The sequence below is a fragment of the Monodon monoceros genome, unplaced genomic scaffold (assembly GCF_005190385.1).
Source record: "Monodon monoceros isolate NGI ecotype Baffin Bay Population unplaced genomic scaffold, NGI_Narwhal_1 Super_Scaffold_7, whole genome shotgun sequence".
Lineage (NCBI taxonomy): Eukaryota > Metazoa > Chordata > Mammalia > Artiodactyla > Monodontidae > Monodon > Monodon monoceros.
Window position 1 is genome coordinate 17,884,113 of NW_021703784.1, and position 14,171 is coordinate 17,898,283.

General features: G+C 53.0%; 1 protein-coding gene across 3 annotated transcripts in view; it reads right to left on the bottom strand.

Moving 5' to 3' along the window:
• Positions 1-10,246, bottom strand: part of ZBTB16 (zinc finger and BTB domain containing 16) — a 190,814-nt gene extending 180,568 nt beyond the window's left edge. The window contains exons 1-2 of one of the 3 annotated variants that reach the window (XM_029207562.1): positions 9,826-10,246; positions 4,863-6,220 (exon numbers count right to left, since the gene is read on the bottom strand). In XM_029207562.1, the coding sequence (XP_029063395.1) occupies positions 4,863-6,130 (1,268 nt within the window). In that variant the 5' untranslated portion in view covers positions 6,131-6,220; positions 9,826-10,246. Of the gene's footprint in view, positions 1-4,862; positions 6,221-8,586; positions 8,665-9,289; positions 9,578-9,825 lie in introns of those variants that run through there. The other 2 variants (XM_029207560.1, XM_029207561.1) reach the window with 2 other exon arrangements.
• Between the last annotated feature and the right edge of the window lie 3,925 nt (positions 10,247-14,171).

Consider the following 14,171-nt stretch of genomic DNA (forward strand, 5'->3'; position numbering starts at 1 on the left):
ATTTTTGCAGCAAAACATATGAATATTCAAAATAGGCAGGATAAATATAGCCTCACATCAGTTCAGATCAGGTTTTGCTACTAAATGAGTTTGCTGCAAACTTACACAAAGCCTTTTAGCTTTCAGAGCTTTTCAGACTATATCAACACAGATATGGAATGAGGGACCTGCACCCGCTGAGCGGAGGCTGTGAGGTTAAGAGAGATAAAGTCATTAAAGCTGCTTTGCAAAGGAAAAAGTAGAACAACCAATAAGAGGCATTATTAATATTCCTGCTGTTGCTATCACTATCCCACTGCATACTCTTATCCAAATAGAATCTCATTTGACCTCAGAGGTGCCTAAAGTTGGCAGAATGATGAGAGAGGACCAAGAGTTCAGGGCAGCTTCTCAATTCCCCAAGTGGCCTAAGCCAAGGTCAACGGCTATTGATCCTCTACATGGTGAACCACTGAAAACTGAGCAGCCGGCCACCTGAAAGAGGCCAAGGCAAAGGGCCAGGCAGAACCCTGACATCTCAGCAATGTGGCTCATGCACCCTAGGGCTGGCCCTGGGAAGCCTCTGAGAAGGGCTGCACACCTGAGTGGGGGAAGCAGGCTGAGCCCACCCATGTGGTTCCTGAGCATCCCTGCAAGAACCAGGCAAGAGTTCCTACTGTGTGTGTGCAGGATACACACTGTAGCTGATCCAAGGGCTTGTCTGTAGAAGATCCAGAGGCTCCTGGGAAAGCAGATCCCACTCTGATTCTGCAGCACTAAATTCAGAAACATATTAAGACCAAGCTATGTGAGCCTGGGGAGACAGGACCATGAGGGCTGTGTTGATACTTAAGTCAACCACAGTTCCCCGTAATCTTATCACACGTATATAACTCTAAGAAGGAGAAGGTGCACCTGGCCTGGTAGAGCTGGTCGCTAGATCAGATCCAGACAAGGCTACATGCAGAACAGGCTCAGCCTTTCAGGGAGAGAGAGACAGAACAGAGACTGAGTCTAGGGAAGGAGAGTCCAATCTTCCTGATGTGACCCTCCCTCCCTCAGACATTACCCTCTGTAACACGGGCCGGCTTGTAAGGTTTTAGGGTCCAGCACTTACTCCTGCATCTGCCTGGATAGATCTGCTCATCTAGCAGGTCTTCTGATTGTTCTGACTGCCTTCTGGGTCCTTTAGGCAGGTAAGCCCTGTGTGATTAACCCAGATAGCATCTCTGTGGGCTTTCCATCAATCCACGGCTACATCTGACATTGTTTTTACATCTCACCATGCACTGCAGGGACCATAACTTTATAAAGTTTCATTCAAACTGTCTGTCGGGCCAGCAGGCTCCCCTCTCACCAGCTTGGGACCAAGTCGTGAGGAAAGCTACTGATGGTTTGTTGTAGAATCAAACCCTCCTTCCTGCATCCCTTCCTAACACTCTCCCCTTCCTTCCTCTCCACGCCCTTCTACCCACCCCCCACCAAGAAGAAAGACAACAGTAACTAGCAAGTACCTAACCTTTACCTACCAGCCTACTGGCTTAACAACAAAATAAAATAAATCCTGTAGCCTGTTGTTTCATCATGTTCATCACTGTCACATTCACAGCCAATTCCACAGCCTCCTGACATCAGATCTCCCACTCTGATTGCTCTGCCTTGCCTTTTTGTGTGTGCTACGCTGGGACTTGTGATGTGGGGGAAGGAACAGAGAGCAGTAGGAAATAGGGAAGTCTCTGCTTGTCTCTCAGACCTTAATCCTGGAGGTCTGAGAGACAGGGAGAGAGGAAAAGTCTCCCCCCAAAAAGCACACCTGATCAGGAGCCAGGGGCTGCCAGTCAGAGGGAGGGCGGAGTGTACACGGGAACATTCTCCCCACCCTTGACTTCCTGAGACCTCACAGCTCTCCGTCCAGGGCACAGCCCCAGGCTCCAGCTTCTTGGGCTGCAGCAGCCTACTTTCCACCCTCAGTCAAAAGCACAGTCTCCGTGTCAGCAGCCCACAGCGTGATGCCAAGGATGCCAGGACTGGCGGCTTGCCATCACAAGCTCCCAAGGACGGGGATATCCTCGGCACTGCCTCGCAGCCAACTCAACCCGTCGATGGCAGTGCTGTGGACACTACACACTAGAACACAGAGCCAGGTGGGGCGATGCAGAGACGAGACCCAGGCGACATGAAAGTCTCAGGGTCCCTTCCTCACCCTCCTGGTTACTAAGTACCAGTCACAGCTCCAGGGATTTCTGGATGTTACTTCGTTAATTCAGCATCCCACCCTACAGACCACCTGCATTTTAAAGAGAGTAAAACAAGGCTCAAGACAGCTACATAATGTTGCCAAGCTCTCACTGCTCTATACGGCTAGTTTTGCCACCCATGCTCTGACGGGGTAGACCACAGCCAGCCCTCCACCTCTTCCCAGAGGAACAAGGGTCCCACAGAATGGGAACTTGGAACCCCTGGGAGAGTAATAGCTTTTGCAGCCCTCTCAGGTAAAAAGAAGCAAGCAAGACCCAACAAGAAGCCAGAAAAAAACCCTGCTTTCCAGGGAACAGGGGCTGGGAGCAATGGGTGAAGGTAGTCAAAAGGTACAAATTTCCAGTTATAAAACGAATAAGCCCTGGGGATATAACACACAACATGATGACTACAGTTAACAATACTGTATTACATATATGAACGTTGCTAAGAGAGCAGATCTTAAAAAAGTGCTCAAGGAAAAAAATTCCTATGTACGGTGATGGATTTTAACTAAGTCGACTTATCATAGTGATCATTTCATTACATTGTATACCTGAAGCTGTTACATGTCAATTATACCTCAATTTAAAAAATTACTTTCCTGGGACTTCCCTGGTGGTCCAGTGGCTAAGACTCTGCACTCCCAATTCCGGGGGCCTGGGTTCGATCCCTGGTCAGGGAACTAGATACCACATGCCGCAACTAAGAGTTCACATGCTGCAACTAAAGATCCCGCATGCCGCAACTAAGACCCAGCACAGCCAAATAAATAAATATATATATATATTTTTTTAATTACTTTCCACTATACCCCATTTCTCATAGCACATAACTGAAATAAATCACATCCGGAGAAGATGATCATCTATCTGGTCAAGTTTGGGGAGAGGGTTTCCTCTTTAGGAAAGTTTGAGCAAAAACAAACACAACCTCGGTCTATTTCTGAGCAGTACAAACATCACGAAGACACACCTTAGTGGCGGTTACTTTTCGCACCCTGCCGGAAAAGGATCGGCTATGTTTAGCTCAGCAGCACTTTCCACAAGGTAGGTCTCAGAGCCCCCCATTAAGCCGTGTTGGAGCAGGTTCCAGCTCAGCTTGGGGTAATCAGATGACCGCCAAAAGCCTCCACCTCCATGCCCCCACCCCCTCTCCTTCACACCCGCTCCTGAATAGTCAACAGAAGAATGGGGGGAGGGTAGAAGAGGGCAAAAGTGAAGAATCCACCCAAGATCAGGAAAACAGCAGGCAAGAGGGTGTGCAGGGAAATGTTATCACAGACGGCAAGAGAAACTGGACTTCTTGACACCATTCACCCGACCCAGGAACCCAGGGTAATGTGATGGGCATGTCCTTACGAAACATACAGATGAACACCGAACTCACTACAGGTTCCCTCTGTGTTTACTCAACTCCTGATAAGCAGTTTTCAAAACCCTCTGTTCTGTAGGTACGATCCTCTTCAGGACTGATGGCTCCAAGAGGCAGCCAAGTGCAAGAGGGTTAAGACCTGAATCTGAATCCAGCTCTGCCTCAGTATCTATATGACCCTGGGAAAAGGTCTTAGTACCTTCCTATGTAAAAGAACGTCATCCACCTGGAAAAACTGCTGTAAGAAAAACGTGACTCCATGAAAAGCACCTGAACCAGGCATGTCATAAAAGCTATTTCACAGAGAAAGAAACAGAAGCCAGAGGGAAGCCAATGCTAGCCCAAAGTGGTATTTAATTCAATGTGAGTAGGGAGGGGTTAAGAATAAGGCTGCACGCTGCAAAACCAATGTGTCTCCTACCCATCCTTCCCCCTTGAATTCAAATCAACTCCCTCGAAATGTGTTTACAGGGACAAAGAATGAGAAGGGAGAGGAAGCAATGTTCCTGGTGATGAATGTTCACCAGGAATGACGTTTGGAACCTGCAGCTGCTCTTGTGATCTAAGCAACCTCCAGCCCCTCCCATCCTCCAGAGCTGCAGACAGGCTACCTTGGCAGGAACCACCGCATGGGAACTCAGGTACCTGAAACCTGGCTACGTGGCCAGATCCAGGCCATGGGCCCTTCTTCCTCACCCCACTTCTCCCTCCCTCCACTTGATGAGTCACTCCAGGCAAAGGAGAACAGACCCAACAGCAGGAAAAGAAAAATGGGAGCCCAAATGCCAAAAAGAGAGGAAAGAGCCTAGTAAGAAACTGAGCACAGGAAATGCCCTGGCAGCCCAGTGGCTAGGACTCTGCACTTTCACTGCTGAGGGCGTGGGGTTCAGTCCCTGGGCGGGGAAGTAAGATCCTGCAAGCTGCTTATGGTTTCCTTTGCTGTGCAAAAGCTTTTAAGTTTCATTAGGTCCCATTTGTTTATTTGTGTTTTTATTGCCATTTCTCTAGGTTGCACAGCGTGCCCCAAAAAATAAAGCAATAAAATAAAATCATATTTTTTTAAAAAAGAAACTGGGCACGTAAGTTCCCCAGTGTTTAGGAAAGACCGAGGCCCCCTCACCACACCTGAAAAGCGTCCCCCCACAGGTGGTTTTTCACAAAGAGCAAAGACAACAGAGGAGCCAGACCCCAGGCCTCGGGAATGGCTGCGTCTGAAGGCAGGGTCAAGGCCAGAAATTCAGGGTCAGGGTGATGGGTACAGAGGGGCCTACCTGTGCTGCTCCACAGCCTCGTTGTCAGGAAGCTCCACCCCGCAGACGCTGCACTGTTCCCCGACAGTGCGGCTCTCTGCCTTCATGCCCACCGCCAGCTCCCCCAGCTTGCTGAACAGCTCCCTCTGGATGAAGCCCTGGGGCAGCAGACCCCCGTAGGTGCTGAAGTCCATGGAGACGGCCAGGGTGGGCTGCACATGGAGGCCCGAGGTCACCGAAGATGGCACGCTCAACACGGCATCGGCCTTGTGGTTGGGCAGCACGGAATAGATGCCCAGGTGTTTCTCAGCGGGGGGTGCGGGGGGCTCCGGTCGGCCTGGGGGACCCTGGCCAACCTCGGTTAGAGGCGGCAGCTGCTCGGCGCTCTCCTCACGTCCATAGTGCAGCTCTCTAGCGCTGGTGATGACGCTGCTCCGAGTTGGGGTCCCGGGTCCCTCCTTGCCCCTTTCCTCAACCTTGTCCCCCATCCCGGCTGAGATGCTAGACTCGGCTGCCCCAGGGCTGTCCTGGCCGGGCACCTCATCCACCTGCATCATCTCCGGCTTCACCTCGGCCACCGCAGGGTGCCGCCCAACCCCAGCCAGAGTCGGCTCCTCAGGCCTGGCAGGCAGCTGAAGAGCCCCCTGCAGGAGAGACTGTCCTATGGTCATCAAACTGTCCACTGCCGCCTTGGTGGGACTCATGGCGGAAAGGCCAAATGAGGTGGAGACGGAAGGGCTCTGGTCCACCATGGGCCCAGGGAGGCTCTGAGCAGCTACGTTGGCGTACCCACTCTCCTCGCTGGAATGCTTCGAGATGAAGATGTTCTTGAGATACCGAGCCTTGCGGTCTTCTTCCTCCTCGGCCCCGCCGTCCGCCATAGTTGCCTCCGTGTCATTGTCGTCTGAGGCCTGGATGGTCTCCAGGATCTTCAGGCACTGCTCCTCCAGGTACTCGATCTCCAGGATCTCAGCTGCGTACAGCAGGTCATCCAGGTCCTCCGCCTTGGCTTGCAGCGTGGCCGTGTACGCATACTCCAGAATCTGCTGGAAGGTCTTTGGAGAGAGGAAGTCCAGAGTATAGTGCTGGCTATTGCGGTGGAAGAGGATCTCAAACATCTTGCTGGTGCAGGCCAGCACAGTCCGGTGGGCGTGGAACTCCTGGCTGTCCACCATGATGACCACATCGCACAGCGTCCCGGCCAGCCGCATCTGGTTGGCCTTGCAAAGGAGCCCCGTGGGGTGGCTGGGGTTCTGCAGCTGGATCATGCCCATCTTTGTCAGATCCATGGTGCTCCCCGAGGCTTAGGCATGAGGCTCTCTTTCCTTCCTGGCTCTGCGTGGCAGGGCAGGGTGGGTTTCCTGGGCCAGTGGAGAGGGCTAAAGGGGAAGAGGGGGAAAGAGGCAAAAGAGATGCAAGAACAAAAGGAAGGTTAGTTAGTGTCCCTAAAAGTAAGAATTCAAACACTAGCACCTCCCCCAAACCTGCAGCAAGACAGTCTTGGAGATTTTAATGGAGGGGAAGTGGCTTCCTGGAAATCTACATGTCTGCCTTTACAGGCCCAGGGATGATGAGAGTAAAGAGAAGGTTCCGCTACAGCACATGCCCAACTCACTCCTCTATGACATCTGTTAGATGAAGTAAAATGAAAATTACAATAGAGTCTTGTGAGTCTTGGGCTTTCTTTAAGTCTGAGGGTGGGGGGCTCCCATGCAAAGCCAACACTGATTATGAGAAGTTGCCCAGCACTTAATTTAAAAGAATAAGGATTTAACCCCTTCCTCTAGTCAGAGTAAGCACTCAGTTTCACTCTCAACACCCTGTTCAGCAAACCTCATCTTGGAAACAAAGTTTTTCTAAATCCTGCCTCAACGTGGTAGCCCCAGGAGCAAAATCTAGCCTAGCTGGGGCTAGCAGCCTGGAGTCGCAGCCCACAGAAATCTAAGGGCAAGGTTCTCCTCCTCCAGCCCACCTCCTCACCCTCAGCCAATGCCTTCCTGGACCTCTGTCCTTCCACTCTTCTCAGAGCTGCAAAGGACTGATGAACCCATGCCCTGACCGCCTCCTCAGGCACTAAGAGAAAGACACACACGTGGCCCATGTACTAGCTTGGCTCACTTCTGCGCACTGCCCATGGGTACCTCAGAGTGATTGTGTGTGTAATCCAAAATCTCGACTGTGTGCATGCACCAGCCAGAGAGGGAGAGAGAGTTAACACATGTGCACACTTATATAATATGGCACACTTATCCCCTGCCCACAAGTGCCCAGTAGTCAGGAGGATCTGTAATATGTAGGCTGGGTCATGAAGGACCTATAGAGAGGTCCTAGGAAACATGCACCCCTAAAGACAGCACTGCACATGCTGGGGACGTGAACTCCAAGTGTACCCCACAGGCTCCCAGGAGTGGGCAAGTCCTGTAACCCGGAGCAGTAAGTGATACTGTTAATGGCTTGGAGGTGCGAGAAGTGATATTGGCACCAGCATCTAGATGGGAGTTACATTGAATATGAAGGGAAAACAGGGCTGGAGACAAAGGACTCTCCCAAAGCGCTGTTTGGGATCGGTAACAGGGCTCTGAGACTCACAAACCTGTCTAAAGAGTGTCAGAAAGACCTCACAGGCCCAAGTCCCTCCCAGCCTCTGCCTAGCTGTGGCCGGTATTGCAGTGAAATGAACTGGGAACAACGCAGAGCAAGGGCTCTTGCTGGCTCTTGGAACACTGCTGGCCTCCGCCCCCAAAAGGAACCCTATTGGCTCCAGAGCCACAAATGTTACTCGTAAAGGGTTCACAGGACGACTAATCAAGAACACTTTTGCTCCCACCCTGGGGTGGGAACAGAGGCCATGGGGTGGGGGTGGGGCAGGGGGTGGGAGCGGTGACCATTCACCCGCGCCTTGCCACCACGCGCTTCCCCGCAGACTTCGTGGTTTCAGAGAACTAGGAGGGAGCAATCGGAAGAATGTAAGCTGGGCTACCCGAATATCTCCCCCAAAACAAGCTCCGTGGGTCCTGAGGGAAATCAGGGCGCCCTGGTCAGCCGTCCCCGCCACCCGCGTCTCGGCGCCCGTGATCCGGCTGGCGCTGGCTGCAGCGCCCAGCCCCGCGGCGCGGGAGAAAGCCGGCGCTAACCCGCTCGAGCTCCGGGGATCGATCGCGCTCTCACACTGCCCCCCACCCCGCGCCCCGCTCCCAGCCGTCCCCACGGAGGCTTGGAGACGACTTCAGCAAACTTGGGGAAGCAACTTTTCCGGGGAAGCCAGACGGCAAAGAGAAAGGGAGCCGGGCTAAGGAAGAGGGAAAGCGAAAGAGACCCGGACGAAAGGCAAGAGTCCGGCCGGGCCGGACGCCTGGGCGAGAGCAGCGAGAAGGCGGACCCGCCTCGCGGAGAAGTGGAAGCACAAAAGCCCGACAGCGAGTTCTGGGAGGAAAAGCGAGAAGGGATCTGCGGGCCCTCCCTCTCCGACCCTGGGCCATGACCCCAGAGAGCGACGGGCAAGGTCCCCGGCCTCAAGCTGGTGGCGCCAGCAGCCGGCGCGCCCGGCCCAGGCACGTTGCTAGCGTCCCGGGGAACAGGCGAGCGAGTCGGTGCCGAGCGCGTCTGTGCGTCCCAGTGGGTCCGCGGGCCGGCGAGATAGTGCGCATTTCGAGCGCGTGTTTCCAGGGGCTGTGCGAGCGAGCTGCCGGCGCGCCGGGGTGGGAAAGGCATCCCGAACGCATCAGGTGCAGAGCCGAGCACCCACCGAGCGCGGCCGGGAGCGCACAGCGAGCTCCGGCGCCACGGCCGGTCCAGCCGAGAGCCGAGGAGGGCCCGGAGCGCTGGAGACACTCCAGCGCTCCGCCACGGAGCCCCTCCCTCCAAAACCGGGGGGATTAAGTCCAATCAAGAAAAAAGAGCCCACCAGGTTTTTCAAAGAGAAACAAAACCCAAGTGACTCCCAGTCCTGCTCCCCTGGCACCCAGATCCACTCCTCGGATCCTCCGATTCTAGCTTCCCAGCCGGTGGGCGAATAAACACACAAATAAACCACAGCCCTATCTCGCGCCCGCGCACCGGTCGGCATACATATGAGCACCCACCGGCGGCCGGCTCCTCCACCGGCCCCTGGTGGTACAAAGCCTCCTGATTCCCAACCCTCTGCTTGCGCCCTCAGCCCCCGCAGACCGCTCTGCCTCCCACCTCTCACCCCGACCGTGCCCTGCAGCGGAAGGGCTGGGGAGGCAGCTGCGCCCAAGCTGACAGCCAGGGCTCCCCCTTCTAGCCGACCCCCAACCGCCGCTGGCGACGGCTGCGGCAGCAGGAAGGGAACAAGCCGAATAAAATAAGGCACAAGCCCAGCGGCCGAGTGGCCGAAGCGAGCGCGCCCCCCAGACCTCTCCAGCCCCGGGGCGCCCCGGCGCGCTGCTATCGCTGGGCGGTGCGCCCCTCCCCGGCCCCCCACTCACCACTGCCGAGCCGGGCGCCGTGGGGTGGGTGTGCGTGCCTCTTGGGGGGGTGTGCCTGTGTCGGGAGGGGTGTTGCTGGGGAACTGTTGCTCTCGGTATCACGGCGGCAGCGGCGGCATCGCCCGGCAGTTCGCAGTACCCGCTCTCATCGCCCTCAACTCCTCTGTGCTGTGAGGTTAGCAAATCACCACCGGCTGCGGCGCCTCCGCCGCGTCCCACGTCAACGCCGAGCCCCCTCCCCTGCGAGGCCCAGGCGCCTCTCCATCTTTAGTGCTGGCGGCCGAGCCCGGCTCCCTGCCCACAGCTGCCCCCCTTCCCTCCTCCCTCGTCACTCCTCCCGCGCTGTCCCCGGGCTCAGCCCGCCCACCCCCCGCACTGGCCGAGCCGGCGCGCGCTCCCCGCCCCACCCCTCCCCTCCCCTCCCCTTCCCTCCGCTTCCCTTCCCTCCCCTTCCCTCCCCTCTCTTCCCCGCGCGTCGCGCTCTAGGCTTCGCCTGACATCTAGCTGCTGCTGGGGCGCTGGCGGCCGCCGCTCACCGGCCAAGCCGAGAGGAAAGAAGGAGCTCGCGGAGAGGAGTGCCAAGGACTCGGAACCCTTAGTGGGGGCAGTGGAGGTGAGGGGCGAGGGGCAGCCCTCACATGCAACCCCATGTTTTTAATTTCCACTGGAAACGGGTTTTCTTTTCCCCTGCTGCGCCAGACGCGGAGTTCGGTCTCCGGCTCCGAAGTTTGCCCCATTCAGTGCGTGTCATCTCTCCTTTAACTTTTTCTCCGGGCTCCGGGCGGCATCCCCTGTACCCAGACATCGGTTTTAGAAGGTCGCTTTCCCGGGCCCCAAGCCCAGGCCTTTTGTGCCTCCCGGCCTTCTGAGCATCCAGATTAGCCTCCAAATGCAGAGTTCGCGGGCCCGGGTGAACCAGGTGCCAGCGGGTGGGCGGGGATCTATGGTCGAGGGGAGACTCCCCATGTTAGCTGTCACGATCCCTGGAGGCCAAGGTCGAGTCCCGAGGGAAACTTTTCACCCTCTCAGTCGTGAGCATTTCCTGAGCTTCGTACCCCTCCCCCCGAAACCTGGCTGGAAACAGTTCCCGAGAACTGCGGTTCAGGGCAAAGTCTTCAGGGGGCGAGTGAAAGCTTGAAAAAGCTTCAGGCCCCCAAAAGTGGCTCCTCTCAGCCAGCTGCTCCACTTAAGAGGGTGGAGTTGAGGTCAGTAAGACCAGGGTAGAGCAAGCAGAAGCAATGTGCCCTCCCGCGGGCTGCGGAGAGTCCCCCTTCTCTGCCCTTTCCCTGGAGCTTGGCAAAGGTAGGAGACAAGAGGTGGGAAACGCTCTTCTGGGCGCAAACCTTGACTGCCGGCTAATGGCAGTCAAGGTTTGGTGGAAAGCGCCCTCCCTGGGTCTCCGGACAGTCAGCCCTGGAGGTCATACAGTCTTAGCAAGCCGGGTGGGTCTTCAGGCACTGAGTCCTGAGTCCCCTCCGTCAGTCCCTGACACGCGGGGTGGTTCAGAAGTTTCGCGCAAGACTCACGTAAGATCGCATCCTGCTGCGCACCTCTGGCACTGCCCCAGACCAAGAGTCAGGCCCCAAGAACTGAAGGGTCATGGAAGGTGGCAGAAGCCAACTAGAGGCAAAAATCCACTTCCAGCCTCACAAGGCGAGTTGGCTGGAGTTTACATCAGAACTGATACTTCACAGAGCTGCTAATGGGGTAGCCCCAAAGACAGGCGATTCCATCCCAGCAAACATCGCCCCTGTCTCCTGCTCGCAGGGAAAGTGCTCAGACCTGCAGGAGTCATGGGAGAGAGGAAGACCCGTGAGAAGCCACTTGAAAGTGAAGGAAGGGAGTTAGTTATCCTCTGATAGAAGAGAATACAGCAACGTCTAACTGGGAACACCCAGTCCCTGGGTAGATTAACAATAAAGAGCAATCTATGAAAGGACTATTTTTCTAGCTAAGGTCTACAGTCTGTAAGAGGAAAGGAATTTAAAGAAAGTTAAGAAAGAACTGGTCTGGTAGTTGAGCGGCTAAGACTCTGCACTTCCAATGCAGGAGATGCAGGTTCGATCCCTGGTCAGGGAACTAAGATCCCACGGGCAGTGCGGCGCAGCCAAATACAAAAAATAATAATAATAAATAAAAAAGAAGAAAGAACTGATCTGATAAACAGCAAGGACTTACTGTGTAGCAGAGGGGACTATAGTCAATATCCTGTAATAACCCACAATGGGAAAAATCTAAATCTACATATATGTATAACTGAAAGTTATGTATATAACTTTATGTATATACAGTTATGTATATACAGTTATGTATATAACTGTAAACTATGTATATACATAGTTTCGCTGTACACCTGAAACTAATACAATATTGCAAATCGACTCTACTTCCATTTTAAAAAAGGAAAGAAAGAACTGGTCTGCAAGGAGAGCAAGAGGAGAGAGGTCTAAAGAGAGAAGACAGTCCTACAGCCTCACCAGGGAAATGGAAAGAAGAAAGAATCATTAAACTGTTGTGCTTCTGCCTAGATGGTACCTGCTAAAGGTTGCTGCCTCGCTGTCCACATCCACCTACTACCGGCCCCTCCTGAGTGCAGTAGCAGAAGCACACAACTAACCCCTGATCTAATCTCCTAGTAATCCTCAAATCAGAGAAAGGGAGACTCTCTGGAAACAATGGGAAAGAAAGAACCACCCCTCCATGGCCCTGGACCGCCCCCCTCCACCTCCATGCCATATTCACGCTATGTGAAAATCTCCCTTGCTTCATAAACTCAGCCCATTACAAAGCCCAGCCCTTGTTCGTAAGTGTTAAAGAGAGATTAATGCCCGAATTTAAGAGGTGGAGAAGGTAACAAAAAGGAGGAAGGAAGGCAAGGCTATGGGCTGAGTGCCAGCATGGAGCTCCATGCATTTCCACTTAGCGCTGAAGGCTGGCTGCACAGAAGTTTGATAAGGTTTATTGGGCCCAGATAAGGCGGCAGCAGCTCCCCCACCAAAAGCTATGTCCTTGGGCCCCCGCAAGGCTGATGAGAATCCACAGTTCAGAGATTTCTTACGGCAGCACCTAAAAACCCGCAGGATGGAAAATTACAACAGAAAAATGCTCTCTTTTGCTCTCATGTTTATATATTTGTAGTAGGTTTGTTTGGTTTTTTGTTTTTTACTTTTTTTTTCCTGAAGGGTATGGTAAGAGAAGGTGGGACAGTAGTTTTGACACATCCTAAAAATAGGATTTCAGTCTTACAGAGAGGTCATCTTGGTGACAGAAGAAGAGATGAGTTGACCTTTGGGTGGAATTCCATTGCTAAATCTTCTTATTCCCTCATCTCCTTCTTTACTCATATACCTCCAGCTGAAAGCAGCCCTTCAGTATTCAGGTTGTGGAAGAGGAGGGTATGTCAGGTCTAAAGCGATCTTACAGAAAGAGACAGTGGGGATAATACCTCATTCTGAGCACTGACTGTGAATCTTAACACATTACCTATATTGTTTTATTTAATCCTCATAACTCTCATAATGCAGATACATCTTTCCCCCATTTCTGTGGATGGGAAACCTGGGGCTCAAAGAGGTTAAGTGCCTTGCCCAAGACTGTAGAGCTATTAAATATCAGAGCTGAGACTTTAAATCAGACCATTCCAACTGCAAAACTCATGACCTTAACTTCTAGATTATACAGCCTCCAGTGGGATGGAGAAAAGGAAACAAGGGCTTTTAATTTCTCTTCTCCTCTTACTCTACAGAGGCCAAGTTCTCTGTAGCAGCCAGCCAAGCTGGGAACCAAACAGCTCTCCATTGAATCAGGCCACCAGGTAAGCAGACTTAGATGCCCAGATCTCTGCACTTTCTTTCCTCCTCAAAAATCTCAGGCAGGGGAATCCCCTGGCGGCCCAGTGGTTAGGACGCCATACTTCCACTGCGGTGTTGGGGGGGCATGTTTGCTCCCTGGTCGGGGAACCTGCAAGCCGTGTGGCGTGGCCTAAAAAAAAAAACCTCAGGCAAAAGTTGAGGAGGGAGTTTTGAATTACAGTAAAACTCCAATTAAGTAGGTCCCCAGGAAGAAGGTGATTGTGCCGTTTTGAGTTTTGAGTATTCTGCTTGAGGGTTAGGAAAAGGTTACAAATCATTTTGTTCCAGCTCCTTAGTTGGAAAATAGTTTTAAAATTGAAAGGTAAACTTTCCTGTCACGATAAATAAAATCAAGGACTCCTACCTATGGGGGAGAAGAAGCTACTGTGCATTTCTCCAGAACCTTGTGATGGAGAAAGAATGAAGCATTTTGAGGGAGGGATGCAGGCAGTGAAGCCCCTGAATGAAAAAAAAAAAGTAGTCTCCTCCACAATGGAGAACTCCAGGTTGCCACCAGAAGATGCACCAGGTTGTCGCATGTACTCTCAGATCTTTACCCCACTGGCGACTTGGGGAGAAGACATAGCAAGCCTATGGTGTCCATTTTTGGAGTCAGAGTATCTTATAATGTTGTAACGTCATCATTGAGGTATCTCCTAGATAGATACAAATGATGTAAAAAACTAAGCAGAGTCAGGAGTTCCCTGGCAGTCCAGTGGTTAGGACTCCATGCTTCCACTGCAGGGGGCCTGGAATCGATCCCTGGATCCCTGGATCCCTGGTGAGGGAGCTAAGATCCTGCAAGCCACAAGGCTCGGCCAGAAAAAAAAAAAACCTAAGCAGAGTCAAATTTGCCCTCAGTACATATGTTGATAGTTTTCTTAGGTTTGTCTTTTTTTTTTTTTTTTTAACTTAATTCTTCCATGTCACTTCCTTTCATGCCGCCTCCAAAAAACAGAAGGGGAAATAAACAGGTGATGTGTGGGTTCTGGTTAGTTGAAGCCCAGAAAACCAAATAAAAATATGGCTGC